The 20294-nt window shown below is 41.0% G+C and overlaps 1 protein-coding gene across 5 annotated transcripts in view; it reads left to right on the top strand.

Annotated features, from left to right (window-relative positions):
- Positions 1–20294, top strand: part of Astn2 (astrotactin 2) — a 1023735-nt gene that overhangs the window by 341739 nt on the left and 661702 nt on the right. For all 5 annotated transcript variants that reach the window (NM_019514.3, NM_207109.2, XM_030253680.1 and 2 more), the window contains one exon: positions 3562–3669. In NM_019514.3, coding sequence (NP_062387.2) covers positions 3562–3669 — 108 coding nt within the window. The remainder of the gene's footprint in view (positions 1–3561; positions 3670–20294) is intronic.

Here is a 20294-nt window from a genome sequence, read left to right as displayed (position 1 = left end):
TTCCAGAATTCCACAGGGTCCCTAGTGGCTCCTACTCGAAGCTTTCTGATGGACTAGTTCATTTGGTAAAGCTGGGATCTCCAACTGCCTCCAAGCCCTGCTGGTGTTTTTAGTTGAATTGACAAGATGTCCTCTCAGGTCACGTGTAATGACACATCTGGGAGCAAAAATCAATTGAGGCTAGCCTTGTGACTTTTCATTCATGAAAATGCTATCTTAGATAGCTTAGTGGTAGATCATTTCAACAGCATGCATGAGACCCAGGGTTCCATCCCCACCAATCCCAAAAAGACAGAAAAAAGAAAATGCTCTGTTATTGAGTGGGTAGGGGAGCAGGGGAGGGGGAGGGTACAGGGGACTTTTGGGATAGCATTTGAAATGTAAATAAAGAAAATATCTAATAAAAACATTTTTTTAAAAAAGAAAATGCTCTGTTAGGATGGGAACAGGAGAATAAGTGTCTGTCCTTCATATTTATTTATTGTCTGATACACTGAAATATAGTCCTATCCCCCATAGCTGAAATGCACAGCTTCAATTATTGCTAATTTACTTCTCTTTTCTGAATCTTAGTTGCTTCATCTGTAAAGCAGACATGATGATACCACCCTCATATGAGGTCAATGACTTTTGAAAGGGTATATTTGGCTTATACATCTGCTTTGTAGTCCAGCTTGGAGAGAAACCCTGACAGGAACGCAAACAGCCAGAGAGCATGGAGGCAGGAGCTGATTCAGAAGCCATGGAGGGATGTTGATTTCTGGCTTGTTTACACGACTTGCTCAGCCTGCTTTCTTACAGAACTCAGGAATATCAACCCAGAAATAATATCACCTACAATGGACAAGGTCCTTTTCTATCAATCTCTAACTAAGAAAATACCCTACAGGCTTGCCTGCAGCTCAGTCTTATGGAAACATTTTCTTAACTGAGGTTCCCTCCTCTCAGATGACTCTAATATACATCAAGTTGATATAAAATTATTCACTACAGAGGCCAATTTGAATACCAGAGACCCCATATTTAGAACAAGAACCTGAGCCCTAAAGCATAACTCTCCTAATTTGCACCTAGATTCATTCCAGCAATTAGCTTTGACCCAGCACATCCTTGTTTCTTTACTTTGTTGAGGTCCTTGCTTAACTCTCAGCATAGCCTAGAATTATCTGAAAAGATATTCTCAATTTAGGAATTGTCTTTAACAGATTCATTGTCTACAGATGTGTACCTACATGATTGTCTTGATTGTTAATGATGTAGTAGGACTCAGCATACTGTGGGTGGTTCCATCCCCTAAGCCAGTGATACTAGAATGTATGAAGAAGCTACCTGAGACTGACCAAGACAGCAAGTGGGCCAGGAAGCAACATTCCTCCATAGTTTTGCTTCAAATTCCTTCATGGGTTCCTGGCCCAACATTTCTCAGTGATGTACTGCAACCTGTAAGATGAAATAAATCCTTTCCTTTGCTGAGTTGTCAAAGAGTTTGATCACAGACATGGAAATCAAACTAGAGTAATTATCTAGATTGTTAATTACATCTCCCTAAAGACTATGTCCCCATGAGGATATCATGCTGTTATGTATACAAATTTTACAGCAACAGTGCTGGAATGAATGAAAGTATAATACCATGCTGTGAACAGCATATCTGCAAGTTTAATGCCAGTGTAGTGAATGCCATTTCAAATCCCTACCCAAGGAAATTACAGAGTGAAATCCTTTAGTGAATTGAATAACATTTTCCTCTAATCTATGCTTTTTCTTCTCCTCAGGTAGAACTTTCAAAAAGGTAATGGGTGGCATGGTGTTTGATTCAAAAGATTCATAAGATTTAGAGGGCAGAGTAGCCTCCCTCTTCCCTCATTCTCCAGTCAATCTATTCTCCACCCAGAAAAGCTACTTTTACCAGACTCTTGAGTCTCCCTGGAGATAGTCTATTATTTGTACAACTGAAGTCTAATTCTAAAAAAAAAAAAAATTCTTTACCCCTGCCCACCCACACAATGCTTTGGATCTCTGTCCCCCTTGATTCTTCTCTAGGTATAGACTTCTTCAGTGTCTTAATCTACATTTTTCAACAGCTTCTCTTTTTCAAAAAGGTAAAACTACAAAACCTCTGAAAGTAGTACCAGGCATGATGCATTTAATCCCAGCACTTGGGAGGCAGAAGAACGGGATCAAGATTTGAAGGCTAGAATCTGCCTAGTAAAAAGAGCACACCTCAAAGCCCTGACTTGACTCAGCTACTCACTCACTCACACTCACTTCCTAACAACTAAACAAAAAGTGAACAAATACAAATCACAATAACACAAAGATTAGGAATAGTAACTCCTGCACTTTCCCCTTTTAAGTTAAAGATTGCTAGTGTTTGGGCATTGTTCTTTGAGGAATCAGCTCTTCATAGCCTACAAATCATAGTTTTCTCTCCTGCATCCTGTAGGATTCTCCTCTGAATCCATCTCTGTAGGTTTTCTTGTATCCATTCCCCATTCCAATCCACTCTGTACCTGTCCCTCTCCCATCCTGTACATGTTCTTCTGGGTCATCTCAGCATCTCCTGCTTCTCACCCAGCCTGGCACACAATTCACTACCTTGGTGCCTAAAGTATCCTTTCTGGGTCAAACATATAATCAACTCAGTTTCTTTCTCTGGGAACTTCTGTAACAATTAAAGAAACGACCCCACCCCATCACCTCTTAGAAGTGTACTCAAGTCTCTCATTGTGTGATGAGCACCTCATTGATAGTCAGTCCTGGGTTTGAAGATGTCTGTATGTGCCCACCTCCTTGACCTCAAAAAGGCTTCACAAGGCAGCTCCTGGAAACTCCTTTTCCTTCTTATTTTTTTTTTTAAGCCAAAGCCACATCTATCTTTCAAACCATGCTTTAAATCTTCACTCCACCATAAAGCTTTCCTAAGTCCTCCATGTTAAAATGAATTGCTCTTCCCCATATTCCTAGCATCTCGTTGTGCGGAAAACATAGGCCATGAATTAGGTTTAAGACTCCTAAGGATCCCATTTGTCCCCCTGACTAGCTTATGATACCCTGGCTGGTAAGGGCCGAGAGGCATTTATCTTTGTGTCTGTGTGTGTGGCTTTAAGCCTGGCATATCCTGAGCCTGTGGTTGAAATGAATCTGAAATTAAATTGCCTAGAGAAGTTTATTTTTAGAGTTAATCTCATCACATGTAGCAATAGTAGGTTTCTATTATTTAGTACACACTGTGGACCTCTAGTTTTACATGTCATATTTCTTCAAAGCAAATCCAGGAGGTTAAGAGTTACTGCCCTTGTTTTAGAAACAGCTGAGAGCTCACAAAGGTGAAATAGCACCTCAAGGTCACATACCTTGGAAGCTTCTGAACCATGCTTAGAACCCAGATCTGCCTCACTGCCAATCTCAACTATTTCCATTCATCATGTAGACTCCTGTGTCACTAGGGATCATCAGGAGAAGCCCAGGGATACAGCTGTGGGTCCTCAGGATGGCTGAGGGGTTTAACAAGTTTCTGCAGTACTTCAAGGCTGACGGATTGATGGTGCTTCTCTGCAGGGGGAATCAGCTTTGGGAGAACCAAGGGGACATCAGGCTCAGAAGCAGATGACGAAACACAGCTGACCTTCTACACAGAGCAGTACCGCAGTCGCCGCCGCAGCAAAGGTAATCAAGTCCCTGAGAAGTTTCCAGAACTGCCCTGCGTATTTTCAAAGTTCAGGGAACAGAATATATGATAAGGGGCAATGTAAATCTGTTTCCACACATTTAGCATCCCCAGAACTGACAACACAGCTGACCTTTTAATCTTTCCTGTCCCGTTCCTTATTTCCTGCCCTACATCATTCCCCAAAACAATTGGAGCCATTTTCCCTTAAATGTATGTATAGTGAAATTCCAGTATAGGAAATGAAATAACTAATCATATTGAAAGGAAACTAGTGCTAAAATTAAATCCTATTTAGGTTAGATGTGTGAGGGGTAATTCAGACCGTGGGTGGAGGGCAGTTCTTAACATGATCTAGTAATTTAACTTTGCATTTCTTAGGGGTGAAAATGTAAAGGGAATATTCTCAAGTGAAAAATGTTTAGATTCTGGGGGTTAGAATTAAACGTTTGTCCATGATACTGTGTTTCCCTGGATCTCAGTGTTCTGTCATTGATCCTTGTCAGGGAGGCATTTTGTGAACACTAAAGTGCCTTCAACATTTATTCATCACAATGACAGTCAGTGTAAGGGATATCAAAATGCTGGAGCAAGAGTCATCATAGGGCTGTACCTGCAGCTGAAGATCATAGTTCTTTTATGATTTGGTAGGATGTACAAGAAAGCACTCTATTATTGGAGAACATATATGCAAGCAATACCTCCTCTCTTACCTAAGGCTGGGGAATTAGCAAATGTGAAGTGGTATTTGTATAAGAGACCCTGGGGTATAAATATATACTAAATGCCAAGGGCTAGTACAGTTGGCAAGCTTTGACCACTCAGTGAAAGGAAGGTTCAATATCACAGGTAAGGCAGGTCTGTCACCTTGCACTGTCACTTTGAGAACTATGGTTGATTATTAATATTGGTGGGTTATGGACATGTCAAAATTTCTACTACACAGAAAGGAGCTAAAGCTTGAGCCAGGAACATTTGTTCATGATGGGCCTTTCATAGCAATGTCATGAATTCGGACACATTTTGCCCTTGGGCAAGTTATTTACATTCCTTCATCTGTAGAATGGGCCTTGTAATGGCTACAACTGCCATTTAGAGTCAGATATTGATTTTTATCACATTATATATATAAAAAAAATCATCACAGTAAGGGGAAAATGGAGGTGAACATTTTTAATGTCACTTCGGTTATTATTGCTTTGACTCCCTACCCGTGGTACCTACTATGAAAAACAGGCTCCATATAGGAAGCACTCCTGTTGACTCATCCCCTAGGAAGAATTTTCAGCCTCTACAGCCTTCAAATAATAGGTCCTGCTTCTCATTCCATCCCATGCAATGGTTTTCTGGGATCTATTGTATTGCAGATATAGAAGCTGGTGATCAATGATACCTGACCTGTCTCCTACTCCCTCAGTCCACAGCCAAAATTAGAAGCAGGGAATGGTGGGTTTCCTCAGCAGGACTGGGCTATTTATAGCTAATTGGAAACGCATCAATCATTGAGCATACAGCCTATAAATTGGAGTTAAACTTAAAAAAAAAAAAAAAGCAAAGGCAAGCAACAGGACTTGAGATAAAAGACATGGTCTACAGTCCCTGACACTCCCAAAGGCCTGTCTGTGTTCTTAGGATATGTGAGGAACAGAGCTGTGGCACCCTCTTCCTCCTTTCCAAGCCCTGCTTGCCAAAGCAGTGCCAAAGCCACTTCCTCCTTCTCTGCTGCCACTTGTTACCCACCAATAACACAGTCATCTTCCTGCATTTCTGGTTTCTGCTGCACATATCTTTTCATTGCAGGGTGCTGTGTTGATATCTGCCCACTTCTTTTATCTGTTTTTTTTCTTCTCTTACCCTTCTCCTTATCTACTGCCACATTTTCTTCCTTCTTTTCTTATCTTTCTTCTCACTCTCTCTTATTTCCTCCTCTTCTTTCTTTACTGCTCTTTACTCCAGCCATTTCCTAGTTACTCTTTCTTTCTGTTCTCCCCTCCTTCTATACATACTACATACATACGTACATACATACATACATACATACCCCAGCCAATGCTATAAGCAGCAACCATATGAAGACAAAGCCTAGGAAACATTTTAAGCTTTTTAACCAAGTGGAGGTTGTACTATATAAAAATGTGAAACTACCTGACAATGAAAAACAAAAAGGAGAAAGATACAGTGAGGGAGAGAGCCAAATGAGGAGAGAAGTTCATATTAGACCTTGAGTATACTTCCCTCCATTTGTGCTGGATCAAAAACAGGTGACACTGCTGTTCATGGTGCATTGTTGATTATTCACTTGACCTTGTTGAGGCTGTCCCTCTTGTTGCTATTCCTGATGCTTCTACTGCTGATATTTTGATGAAGACATGAAGTTGATCAGGTCATAGCAAAGCCTCTGCGCCAGCCAAGTGCACTTAGAGCTGAATGTCCAGTTCTTCGAATGCTACAGTTCTCCACACAAGCGCCAAGGCCCCTCCTGTTCTTCTTAGACTAAGCAAAGAAGTTGATGAGTCTGCAGCATTCACAGTATTATCAGAGAAAATACACAGTTCAAAAGTGAGCCAAGAGAGGTCTAGAAGTCGTCTGAGCTATCAGAATAAAAGAGCACGGTATTAAGAACTTGGGTTTTGGGCTTCTTGAGTTCGAATTCCAGCCCAGACACTTAATGGTGTCATGCTAAAATGTGTCTTATGCATATCTGTGCATTATTTCCCTAAACTATAAAATAAGGAAATGATATAAGACTAACTAGTCTAGAACAGTGTCCTAAAGATCCAAATTAATATCTATAAAGAATTTAAGCAGATGGTAGGGTGAAGTAAAGACATTGAAACAGGGCTAAACTACCAAGGAAGGACCAATATGTGCCTAGGGGGTCAGGAATCTCACGTCAATTGCCAAGTCACTATTAGACATTAGTGAAGATCCACCTGCCCAGGCTTCCATTATCTGGGACATAGAACAGTAGTGGGAAAGGCAGGAGCTGGTCCTATCCTCTCTTGGAGCTCCCTTCTATCTGTGTTATGCATTAGTGAATGTTTTAAACATGCTTGCTCCAGGCTCTGTCTCATTTGAATCTTTTGCCCAAGGTTTTCCCATTTACTATTTCTCAAGGGTATGTGTCAGGACCACAGTTATAGCTTCATCCACCTAGGCGGACCGTGCTTCTCACGTTCCTTTTCCTCAATATCCCAGTATTCTCCTTACTTCTGTGGCTTCTATCCAAGCTCCTCCTCAGCAAATGTAGTGAGTCAGCTGCTCCCTGAGGTCTGCCCAGCAGTATGTGAGCCACTCTGGCTTGGTAGCAAAAGCTGAAGTATAAGGAAGTCAAAGAAAAAGAGATTAAAAATACCAGGAAAGGCAAATCCCCATGCTGTAGGAAACAGCTCTCGTAGCATTTGGGATTCCATATTAGCTCACTGTGCCCTCTTTGTATCCATTTAAAAATAAAACCTGTGCTGTCTTTTCCAAATCCGGAAGCATGTGACATTTGACTAGTGCCATCTTTGAAGTGCCCAGAAAAAACCCCAAAACACAAAAAATAAAGATCTTTGGGGTTCTTTGAGGACAACAGGACCAGTGGGTTCCAGTGGTTGGCTTCTTTTTGCATTTATGATTTTTTTAAATTGACCTCTAACTCATCTCCAAGCCCCAAATAGTGATTTATTTTGTTTGTTTGTTTGCTTGTTCTCTTTTGAACAGATTTACCAATTGTTGCTCAATTGTCAAACAATATCTCTGCAAAATATTCACACACAAGCCTCTCCTATAATATTCTCCTCTGCTCTGATTGCTGTCACTCACTCTGACATCACCACTTTAATGGCATCTTATACAAAGCCATCCTACACCACAGAGTTTCCCTGTCTTATTCTTTAGCAGATTCTGTGATCTTCCCACTTCACAGATGCATCACCATAATATTTTGACATTTACTCATGTGTTTAGAGTAAGTTTATGTTCTGAATAGTCTTGGAGAGTTCATGATGATATGAACAGAGTGTCCAACCTGCTGCCCCTAGCACCAAAAGCAGGCATGGGCCACAATGGACCAATCGAGTGAATGGGTGATAGGAAAGTGAATGAGAGAAATAGTACAGTGGATGGTGTGATTATGAGTTGTGCATAGTGGCCGCTACTTCCCTGTATGCTTTTCTTATTTATATTCCACTCCTATTTCTGACAAGTGGGTATCCTTTTCTCTTCCTGCTTCTGGTGAGTGAAATTGATATCATAACTCTCCCTCATTTCCATGTCATTTCACCAGAGAGAGCCATCCCTAAGTCTAGTAGGATCATGTGAGTATTGATATTGAAATTGACTTTGGACTCTTTAAACATGTGCTCTTTAAACAAGTTGCTATCTGAGTGGCTGTACTGAGGTTTGAAACTTTGTGATAGAACAGTGTACACCTTAGGCTGATGTCTGAAGGAGGACCAAGAAATAAGAGGAGAAGGCCATAGCACTCTATGTTACCATTTCCATGAGAAACATGGAACTGCTGTTCAATTCAGCCATACCCAAGTGGAAGTCTGGATATCAAGTCATCTCTCTGAGTTTGGATTGGATTAGTTTTAACTTCTGGACACTTCCCTTTATCTGAAATTACACTATTAAAATATCAATCACACTGTGAACTGGTTCATGAATATAAAGCACCTAGAGGTGTTCAATAAATAATGTATTGTTTTCACATTGTTACGTTCATTTAAAACAGTCTCTGCTTCCAACTAAACCAACAAAAACAGCATCTCACTTTTCCCATTTGGTTCTATGGGAAAAAAGATATTTATAAGACTGTTTTGGAAAGATGACTTAGTGGCCAGGTAGACTTCGTTACAAGGTCAAAAAAGTGTAAGGGATGAAGAAATGTAGACAGTGGCAAAGAGACAAGGAGAGATGATTGTGCTGTGTGTGTGTGTGTGTGTGTGTGTGTGTGTGTGTGTGTGTGTGTGTTGTAGCATTTCCTATATATAGGATCAACAATACCTTTTGCTGTAAATGTCTAGTTTGTAACCATGTTCAGCCTTACAGACTGTACATTCTGTTAGAACAACTCACCTTCACTGACATTCCGTGAGGATGCCTGTAGACTGCATATAAATGAACACATGTAAACAAATGTGCTCTGGTAATGCTTTATTTTCCATAGTACGCTGATCCAAATTTATCTGCAGGCCATAGTTATCTCACTGCCACCCTAAACCTATATCTAACAAGTTGTCCGACCTGTACATCTGGTTCAGAAAGCAGGTTGGCGATTTCACAGTGCTTGGTAAAATGAATCTAACTCATATTATAAGACTGCGCTGCTGTCTAAAGACTCTGTTTGATAAGCAAACAGTGCTGTGTTTGGTCAAGTCCATAACCATTGGAGATAAAAGTTGTTTGAGGCTTACCATTGTCGTGGTTGTCTACAGAATTAGCTAATGACAGAGATGAAACGATAGGCTGACACTGGATAGGAATTTTGCCTTATTAGCTGGAAGTGGTCTTGCATAAAGCAAGGAATACTAGACTAAAGTGAGATGTGTGCCTAAGTCAGTACCTCACCATTGACAAGTTTAGTGTCTTCCTGGAAGTCTACATCCTCCCAATGCCTCTGTTTTCTTGTTAATCATTCATGGATTTTGATATTGTTTCATCAAGTCTGAATTTCATGCTCAATCTAATAACTTTGTTTATTGACAGTTGCAGGTTAAATATGACGCTGGCCCTTGTGGGGAATGAAGACTGAGCTCCATCTCCAGAACTGTTATAAGCTCCCGGGGAGCTGGGTTACAGCTCACATTGGAAGTGATGTTGATCAAAATAAGCTAGCGTATAATTGAAGATCTCAGTGAAAAGTGCAGATATGTGGCAAGCCCGAGGCATAATGCTGTGCAGGAGACATAGTGGTCCTGACTAGGTTGCTGAATTCTTCCAGTACTGGGACTCCCAGTTCACTTCTGTGCTGTGTGACCTTAACTAAACCCCTCTCCTTCTCTAACCATATTCTCATTTGCTGTATATTCAGTTGTTTCTAGAGATCTGGTCCTTCTGAGTACCTATCTGATGCCTATTTTCTGAGCATTGCTAATTAGTTCAACAGAGGAAAGTAGGGCACAAATCACTCTGTTTAACTTTAGTTTTTCAAGATTTTGGTTGCTTGTTTTAATTTGCTAACTCTTTTATATTTTAGATTTATCTGTTTTATTTGTATGAGTTTTGCCTGCATGTATGTAAGCATACTACATGAATGTCTGGTGCCTGTGCAGGTCAGAAGAGGGCATAAAAATCCCTTCAACTGGAGTTATACAGATGGTTGTGTATCACTCTCTGGGTAGGAACAAGCAATGAGCTATAATGCCAATCCCACAATTGGATGATTCGTATACTGGGGTTTTTCTCTTTCGATTGATAAGCAAAGCTTTGTATGAAAATGCATTGATATGTGGTATTTCCCTTATGTCCCCATACAATAAAAACTTAAATACAGTTGTGTATGAACACACACACAATTTACTCTCATACACTCACAAACACACCATGAGTTTAGTCCTATTTCAGAGGAAAAGGACAGATGACAGATGATGGAAACTTTAAGCCTAAGCCGGTTCTCAAGATAAAGGCTCTGGAGATTGGAGAAAGTCTAAAGTGTTCTCAAGTCTAAAGTCTAAGGTGAGAAGCCATAAGGAGCATGTTCCCCCAAATAAAAGTGAAGTATTTAAAAGGAGAAGCATCCACAGAATTGTACCTGCCCCCGTGTAAAGTCTGGTAACCCCTGGTGATTAGGTATGAAGGAGGAAAAGAGATACCAGAGGCATACAGTACCAGTCCATGTCTATACGAATGCTGAGAAATAAGAAAATGAATGCCATGTCTTGACATTGAGAAAGTCCTTGACCCTGTCCTCTACCTTCACTAATAAGTGATTTTAGGGTTTTGTTCAGTTCAAAAGACAATTCATGCAAATAATTCACTATACACACAGGAACTAAGGTTTCAAGAAGGAAAGCAGTTCTTCCAAGGTTAAAAATAGCATCCTTAAATGACAAAAGCAAATGAGATGAAATGCTAATAGGTGGAGTAAGGCAGTGACATATGGCTGTTCTTAACTCTTCTCTTCCTTGCTACAGTTCCATAAGTTTGAAATTATTTCCAGACAAAACACTCATTGCTTTTAGGATGCACATAGACTTCAGAATTAGCAGGTGCGGGTTTCAGTGCTTGCTCTGCCAGACTGGAGCTGCTTTGCCCTTTCCTTCTGTGCCTGCAGCCACTGTGATGAACGGAGAGCAAGTTAGTTGGATCTCTGCTCGTCCTCAGACTATTGTGAGGATTAACCACGCAAAGGGAATTATCAGTCAAGGCTGTTGTGTGACCAGTTCAGCAAGAGGTAGGTCAGGAGGCCATATCAGTGCATCAGCCCCATACCATTCATGGTATCTTTCTAGTGCACTGGCCTACAAAGTGCTCTTGTTTCTAGAAGAGCATAAAAAGCAGGCATTTTCAGTGTGATGATGAATCTGGTTGTCCTGGTCTCCTGGGAATATTGTGGTACAGCTTTTACTTCACTGTCCTCTGCCTTTTGTCTAAAGATAGCTTTTCCCACATACACAGCCCTCTGCATGCTGGCAGCTGTACTCATAGGACCTGCTACTCAGGAAGAGTAAACACTGCAGACGTATTGATTTGTATTTAATCAGCCTTCAAAGAATCTGTTGCCACAATGACCTGTGAGGGATGGTCAGGCTCTGGAGGGCAGGCATACTGTCAATGTAGTAAAAATCTGAGCCTACTTATCTCAGCCCAGTAGATCCCCTTGAAGAAAACATGACCTGGAGGCTCTAGACTGCCAGCTAGAGCTCCAGTGGATAAAGAAAACAGCATCTTCATGGTGTACATTAACTAACTGACCTAGAGTATGGGGGTTGGTCCAGTGAAGATCAGGATCTCAGTACTGAGTAGAAAGTGAGTGATAGACTGAGGTTCCCAGGAAAGAAGGGAAGAAGAATCAGAGGGAGGAATAGCCAACTGACATATGCACTTCCTGGAAGTCTTAAGCCTTATATGCTAATCCTGGGTATCATTTCATTTAGTTAGGGGAGTCGGAGCCTCAGCTTCTTTTCCATCAAACAGCAGGTAGAACTTGATGCTACCTAAGTCCTCTGACATACTGCTCTGAATGTGCATGATAGAAATGGGATCAGAAAGATAGAAGAAAAAAGTCCAGAACAGGCGAAGCCACACGTGATGTATTCTGCACTTCTTGTGCTTGTCTATTCCTTTCTTAATAAATTATCTCATGTGTATCTCAGCAATATCATTGTACTGATGAGAAATAGAATCTTTTTTTTTTCCAATTTTATTAGGTATTTAACTCATTTACATTTCCAATGCTATACCAAAAGTCCCCCATATCCACCCACCCCCACTCCCCTGCCCACCCACTCCCCCTTTTTGGCCCTGGAATTCCCCTGTACTGGGGCATATAAAGTTTGCAAGTCCAATGGGCCTCTCTTTCCAGTGATGGCCGACTAGGCCATCTTTTGATATATATGCAGCTAGAGTCAAGAGCTCCGGGGTACTGGTTAGCTCATAATGTTGTTCCACCTATAGGGTTGCAGATCCCTTTAGCTCCTTGGCTACTTTCTCTAGCTCCTCCATTGGGAGCCCTATGATCCATCCATTAGCTGACTGTGAGCATCCACTTCTGTGTTTGCTAGGCCCCGGCATAGTCTCACAAGAGACAGCTACATCTGGGTCCTTTCAATAAAATCTTGCTAGTGTATGCAATGGTGTCAGCGTTTGGATGCTGATTATGGGGTGGATCCCTGGCTATGGCAGTCTCTACATGGTCCATCCTTTCATCTCAGCTCCAAACTCCGTCTCTGTAACTCCTTCCATGGGTGTTTTGTTCCCAAATCTAAGGAGGGGCATAGTGTCCACACTTCAGTCTTCATTCTCCTTGAGTTTCATGTGTTTAGCAAATTATATCTTATATCTTGGGTATCCTAGGTTTGGGGCTAATATCCACTTATCAGTGAATACATATTGTGTGAGTTTCTTTGTGAATGTGTTACCTCACTCAGGATGATGCCCTCCAGGTCCATCCATTTGGCTAGGAATTTCATAAATTCATTCTTTTTAATAGCTGAGTAGTACTCCATTGTGTAGATGTACCACATTTTCTGTATCCATTCCTCTGTTGAGGGGCATCTAGGTTCTTTCCAGCTTCTGGCTATTATAAATAAGGCTGCTATGAACATAGTGGAGCATGTGTCCTTCTTACCTGTTGGGGCATCTTCTGGATATATGCCCAGGAGAGGTATTGCTGGATCCTCCGGTAGTACTATGTCCAGTTTTCTGAGGAACCGCCAGACTGATTTCCAGAGTGGTTGTACAAGCCTGCACTCCCACCAACAATGGAGGAGTGTTCCTCTTTCTCCACATCCTCGCCAGCATCTGCTGTCACCTGAATTTTTGATCTTAGCCATTCTGACTGGTGTGAGGTGGAATCTCAGGGTTGTTTTGATTTGCATTTCCCTGATGATTAAGGATGTTGAACATTTTTTCAAGTGCTTCTCTGCCATTCGGTATTCCTCAGGTGAGAATTCTTTGTTCAGTTCTGAGCCCCATTTTTAATGGGGTTATTTGATTTTCTGAAGTCCACCTTCTTGAGTTCTTTATATATGTTGGATATTAGTCCCCTATCTGATTTAGGATAGGTAAAGATCCTTTCCCAATCTGTTGGTGGTCTTTTTGTCTTATTGACGGTGTCTTTTGCCTTGCAGAAACTTTGGAATTTCATTAGGTCCCATTTGTCGATTCTCGATCTTACAGCACAAGCCATTGCTGTTCTGTTCAGGAATTTTTCCCCTGTGCCCATATCTTCAAGGCTTTTCCCCACTTTCTCCTCTATAAGTTTCAGTGTCTCTGGTTTTATGTGAAGTTCCTTGATCCACTTAGATTTGACCTTAGTACAAGGAGATAAGTATGGATCGATTCGCATTCTTCTACACGATAACAACCAGTTGTGCCAGCACCAATTGTTGAAAATGCTGTCTTTCTTCCACTGGATGGTTTTAGCTCCCTTGTCGAAGATCAAGTGACCATAGGTGTGTGGGTTCATTTCTGGATCTTCAATTCTATTCCATTGGTCTACTTGTCTGTCTCTATACCAGTACCATGCAGTTTTTATTACAATTGCTCTGTAGTAAAGCTTTAGGTCTGGCATGGTGATCCCGCCAGAAGTTCTTTTATCCTTGAGAAGACTTTTTGCTATCCTAGGTTTTTTGTTATTCCAGACAAATTTGCAAATTGCTCCTTCCAATTCGTTGAAGAATTGAGTTGGAATTTTGATGGGGATTGCATTGAATCTGTAGATTGCTTTTGGCAAGATAGCCATTTTTACAATGTTGATCCTGCCAATCCATGAGCATGGGAGATCTTTCCATCTTCTGAGATCTTCTTTAATTTCTTTCTTCAGAGATTTGAAGTTTTTATCATACAGATCTTTCACCTCCTTAGTTAGAGTCACACCAAGATATTTTATATTATTTGTGACTATTGAGAAGGGTGTTGTTTCCCTAATTTCTTTCTCAGCCTGTTTATTCTTTGTATAGAGAAAGGCCATTGACTTGTTTGAGTTTATTTTATATCCAGCTACTTCACCGAAGCTGTTTATCAGGTTTAGGAGTTCTCTGGTAGAATTTTTAGGGTCACTTATATATACTATCATATCATCTGCAAAAAGTGATATTTTGACTTCCTCTTTTCCAATTTGTATCCCCTTGATCTCCTTTTGTTGTCGAATTGCTCTGGCTAATACTTCAAGTACTATGTTGAAAAGGTAGGGAGAAAGTGGGCAGCCTTGTCTAGTCCCTGATTTTAGTGGGATTGCTTCCAGCTTCTCTCCATTTACTTTGATGTTGGCTACTGGTTTGCTGTAGATTGCTTTTATCATGTTTAGGTATGGGCCTTGAATTCCTGATCTTTCCAAAACTTTTATCATGAATGGGTGTTGGATCTTGTCAAATGCTTTTTCTGCATCTAACGAGATGATCATGTGGTTTTTGTCTTTGAGTTTGTTTATATAATGGATTACATTGATGGATTTTCGTATATTAAACCATCCCTGCATCCCTGGAATAAAACCTACTTGGTCAGGGTGGATGATTGCTTTAATGTGTTCTTGGATTCGGTTAGCGAGAATTTTATTGAGGATTTTTGCATCGATATTCATAAGAGAAATTGGTCTGAAGTTCTCTATCTTTGTTGGATCTTTCTGTGGTTTAGGTATCAGAGTAATAGTGGCTTCATAAAATGAGTTGGGTAGAGTACCTTCTACTTCTATTTTGTGAAATAGTTTGTGCAGAATTGGAATTAGATCTTCTTTGAAGGTCTGATAGAACTCTGCACTAAACCCATCTGGTCCTGGGCTTTTTTTGGTTGGGAGACTATTAATAACTGCTTCTATTTCTTTAGGTGATATGGGACTGTTTAGAAGGTCAACTTGATCCTGATTCAACTTTGGTACCTGGTATCTGTCCAGAAATTTGTCCATTTCGTCCAGGTTTTCCAGTTTTGTTGAGTATAGCCTTTTGTAGAAGGATCTGATGGTGTTTTGGATTTCTTCAGGATCTGTTGTTATGTCTCCCTTTTCATTTCTGATTTTGTTAATTAGGATTTTGTCCCTGTGCCCTTTAGTGAGTCTAGCTAAGGGTTTATCTATCTTGTTGATTTTCTCAAAGAACCAACTCCTCGTTTGGTTAATTCTTTGAATAGTTCTTCTTGTTTCCACTTGGTTGATTTCACCCCTGAGTTTGATTATTTCCTGCCGTCTACTCCTCTTGGGTGAATTTGCTTCCTTTTTTTCTAGAGCTTTTAGATGTGTTGTCAAGCTGCTAGTATGTGCTGTCTCCCGTTTCTTCTTGGAGGCACTCAGCGCTATGAGTTTCCCTCTTAGAAATGCTTTCATTGTGTCCCATAGGTTTGGGTACGTTGTGGCTTCATTTTCATTAAACTCTAAAAAGTCTTTAATTTCTTTCTTTATTCCTTCCTTGACCAAGGTATCATTGAGAAGAGTGTTATTCAGTTTCCACGTGAATGTTGGCTTTCCATTATTTATGTTGTTATTGAAGATCAGTCTTAGACCATGGTGGTCTGATAGGATACATGGGACAATTTCAATATTTTTGTATCTATTGAGGCCTGTTTTGTGACCAATTATATGGTCAATTTTGGAGAAGGTCCCGTGAGGTGCTGAGAAGAAGGTATATCCTTTTGTTTTAGGATAAAATGTTCTGTAGATATCTGTCAGGTCCATTTGTTTCATAACTTCTGTTAGTTTCACTGTGTCCCTGTTTAGTTTCTGTTTCCACGATCTGTCCTTTGAAGAAAGTGGTGTGTTGAAGTCTCCCACTATTATTGTGTGAGGTGCAATGTATGCTTTGAGCTTTACTAAAGTGTCTCTAATGAATGTGGCTGCCCTGGCATTTGGTGCGTAGATATTCAGAATTGAGAGTTCCTCTTGGAGGATTTTACCTTTGATGAGTATGAAGTGTCCCTCCTTGTCTTTTTTGATAACTTTGGGTTGGAAGTCGATTTTATCCGATATTAAAATGGCTACTCCAGCTTGTTTCTTCAGTCCATTTGCTTGGAAAATTGTTTTCCAGCCTTTCACTCTGAGGTAGTGTCTGTCTTTTTCCCTGAGATGGGTTTCCTGTAAGCAGCAGAATGTTGGGTCCTGTTTGTGTAGCCAGTCTGTTAGTCTATGTCTTTTTATTGGGGAATTGAGTCCATTGATATTAAGAGATATTAAGGAAAAGTAATTGTTGCTCCCTTTTATTTTTGTTGTTAGAGTTGGCATTCTGTTCTTGTGGCTGTCTTCTTTTTGGTTTGTTGAATGATTACTTTCTTGGTTGTTCTAGGGCGTGATTTCCGTCCTTGTATTGCTTCTTTTCTGTTATTATCCTTTGAAGGGCTGGATTCGTGGAAAGATATTGTGTGAACTTGGTTTTGTCGTGGAATACTTTGGTTTCTCCATCTATGGTAATTGAGAGTTTGGCCGGGTATAGTAGCCTGGGCTGGCATTTGTGTTCTCTTAGTGTCTGTATAACATCTGTCCAGGCTCTTCTGGCTTTCATAGTCTCTGGTGAAAAGTCTGGTGTAATTCTGATAGGCCTTCCTTTATATGTTACTTGACCTTTCTCCCTTACTGCTTTTAATATTCTATCTTTATTTAGTGCATTTGTTGTTCTGATTATTATGTGTCGGGAGGAATTTCTTTTCTGGTCCAGTCTATTTGGAGTTCTGTATGCTTCTTGTATGATCATGGGCATCTCTTTTTTTATGTTTGGGAAGTTTTCTTCTATTATTTTGTTGAAGATATTAGCTGGCCCTTTAAGTTGAAAATCTTCATTCTCATCAATTCCTATTATCCGTAGGTTTGGTCTTCTCATTGTGTCCTGGATTACCTGGATGTTTTGAGTTAGGATCCTTTTGCATTTTGTATTTTCTTTGACTGTTGTGTCGATGTTCTCTATGGAATCTTCTGCACCTGAGATTCTCTCTTCCATTTCTTGTATTCTGTTGCTGATGCTCGCATCTATGGTTCCAGATCTCTTTCCTAAGGTTTCTATCTCCAGCGTTGCCTCGCTTTGGGTTTTCTTTATTGTGTCTACTTCCCCTTTTAGTTCTAGTATGGTTTTGTTCATTTCCATCACCTGTTTGGCTGTGTTTTCCTGCTTTTCTTTAAGAGCCTGTAACTCTTTAGCAGTGCTCTCCTGTAAATCTTTAAGTGACTTATGAAAGTCCTTCTTGATGTCCTCTATCATCATCATGAGAAATGTTTTTAAATCTGGGTCTAGATTTTCGGTTGTGTTGGGGTGCCCAGGACTAGGTGGGGTGGGAGTGCTGCGTTCTGATGATGGTGAGTGGTCTTGATTTCTGTTAGTAGGATTCTTACGTTTGCCTTTCGCCATCTGGTAATCTCTGAAGCTAGCTGTTTTAGTTGTCACTGTTAAGAGCTTGTTCTTCAGGTGACTCTGTTAGCCTCTATGAGCAGACCTGGAGGGTAGCACTCTCCTTAGTTTCAGTGGGCAGAGTATTCTCTGCAGGCAAGCTCTCTTCTTGCAAGGCAGGTACCCAGATATCTGGTGTTCGAACCAGACTCCTGGCAGAAGTTGTGTTCCACTCACTAGAGGTCTTAGGATCACGTGTGGAATCCTGTGTGGGCCCTTGTGGGTGTCAGGCGACTCAGCTGGCAAGGTAGCCGGGGCTCGAGTGGAGTGGAAGGGGTTTGTGCCCCAGATCAAGCCCGGGTAGCCTGCTTCCCTATGTACCGCAGTCTCAAGTTCCGCGCGATTGGATTGGGGCAGGCACTGTGATCCACTCACCAGAGGTCTTAGGGTCCCGTGGGGAGTCCCGTGTGGGCCCTTGCGGGTGTTGGGCAAGACTCTGCTGGCAAGGTAGCCCGGGGCTCGAGTCTCGAGTCGAGCGGAAGGGACTTGTGCCCCAGATCAGGCCCGGGTAGCCTGCTTCCCTATGTACCGCAGTCTCAAGTTCCGCGTGATTGGATTGGGGCAGGCACTGTGGTCCACTCACCAGAAGTCTTAGGGTCCCGTGGGGAGTCCCGTGTGGGCCCTTGCGGGTGTTGGGCAAGACTCTGCTGGCAAGGTAGCCCGGGGCTCGGAGAAATAGAATCTTAAGAAAGTTCTTGTATGTGATATTATCATGAGGTAAGGGAAACATGACAATGAGCAGGAATGGCCAGGTCACTCTATGGATGCATGAGAGAAGTCATGTACAATGCTTGTGAATAGAGGTCAGTCTTGCCTAGTATGCAGGAGAGACCCTGGGCTCTATTCTTGGTACCATATAAACTGGGTATAGTACCACATAACCACATACCTCTAATCTTAGGGTTTGAGAGTTGGGGGTGGTAGGCAGATCAGAACTTTTCTTTTTTAATATTTTTTGTTTGTTTTAGAATTTTATCCATAAGTTCTGTATTTATATAATTCTATACTCTTCTCTCCCAACCTCCACAAAAAGGAACTCTTCCTATTTTTGCCTCAAATTTGTGACCTGGTCTTTAGTATTATTATATATGCAAGTACACACACACACACACCCTATTGTATCCATGTAATATAGATACATTGGTTTAGGGATGACAACTAGGAATTGGATAAAGTATCAAATAGCTTGTACCTGGAGAAAACTTCTTTCTTTCTCTTAGGAGCTATTAATTGCATATAGATGCATTATCTATATCTGGGACCTTGAGAAATTAACCCCTTCCTCATCAGCATGTCAACTGCTATTGTAATTTATGAAAGTCTGCTTCATCAGCTACACTATTGAAGTTTCATGGGTGTAGCTTCCCTGCCCTATCTCGAATATACTGTCTGGCAGTAAAAATCCTTGCCCCAAGCCCCAGCTTTTATAATCTTTCTGCCCTCTTTCTGCAATGCGTCTTGAGACTTAGATGTAGAACTTGTGTTTGTAGATATAGAAATAGGAACCAGGTGTCCCACTGTCATTAAGATCATCCTCAGATAAGTGTCATGTCAGTTTCTAATAGAAATGTCTCAAAAGAAAGAGCCAATTACAGTACTTGGTGCAGGTAGTTGCCCTTAGGAAAGAGGAAGTGAATCGACATGTTTATGCTGTTGCAAGAAGCCTGAGGAACCTGACACTATTATGATATTATTGAGAACTTCTTAGTGCCAGCTCTAAACTGTTCGCTAGTGAGGTAACCCCAGGAAGGGGCTGGAATCACAAGTAAGTGTCATAAGATCTAGATTTAGCCAGCATCAAGAGGTAAGTTTTCCTGAAGGAAAATAATAGCCCCATTGGACCAAATCTCTCAGAGTACAACCATCAGTGTGGATCCTGGTTTGTGATCTGGCAGGAAACACATGTCAAGAGTAACCTCTGAGGCTATGCTAGAGCCAGATGGATGCAGTCCCTGGGAGACAATTGTGTGTATTCACATGGAAAGTATACATTTTTTCACTTCTGAACAACTTTTGCAGTAAGATGAAATGAAAGCTTGTGGTGGTTTGAATGAGACAATCCCAATAGGCTTATATATTTGGATACTTGGTCCCCAGGTGTTGAAACCCTTAGGACAGATTAGGAGGCATGACCTTGTTGTAGAAGGCATGTCACTGGATTTCAAAGCTTGAACCATTTTCTCTTTCTTTCCTTCCTTCCTTCCTTCTTTCTTTCTTTCTTTCTTTCTTTCTTTCTTTCTTTCTTTCTTTCTTTCTTCCTTCCTTCCTTCCTTCCTTCCTTCCTTCCTTCCTTCCTTCCTTCCTTTCTTTCTTTCTTTCTTTCTTTCTTTCTTTCTTTCTTTCTTTCTTTCTTCCTGTTTGATTTTGAACTATTTTCATTTATCACCTTCCAACTCATACCAATGTGGACCAAGACTTACCCTCTCAACTACAGCTCCAGCAGCATGAATGGTTTTGCCTGCTGTCATGTTCCTCACCATGATGGCCATAGACACTAACCCTCTGAAACTGGAATCACCCAAATAAACTCTTTCTTCTATAAGTTGTGTTTGTCATTGTGACTTACTGAAGCACCAGGAAAGTATCAAAAACAAAATTGAATTGCAAATATTTGC

This window comes from Mus musculus, chromosome 4 (genome assembly GCF_000001635.26).
Source record: "Mus musculus strain C57BL/6J chromosome 4, GRCm38.p6 C57BL/6J".
NCBI lineage: Eukaryota > Metazoa > Chordata > Mammalia > Rodentia > Muridae > Mus > Mus musculus.
This window is presented reverse-complemented; position numbering and strand designations above follow the sequence as displayed.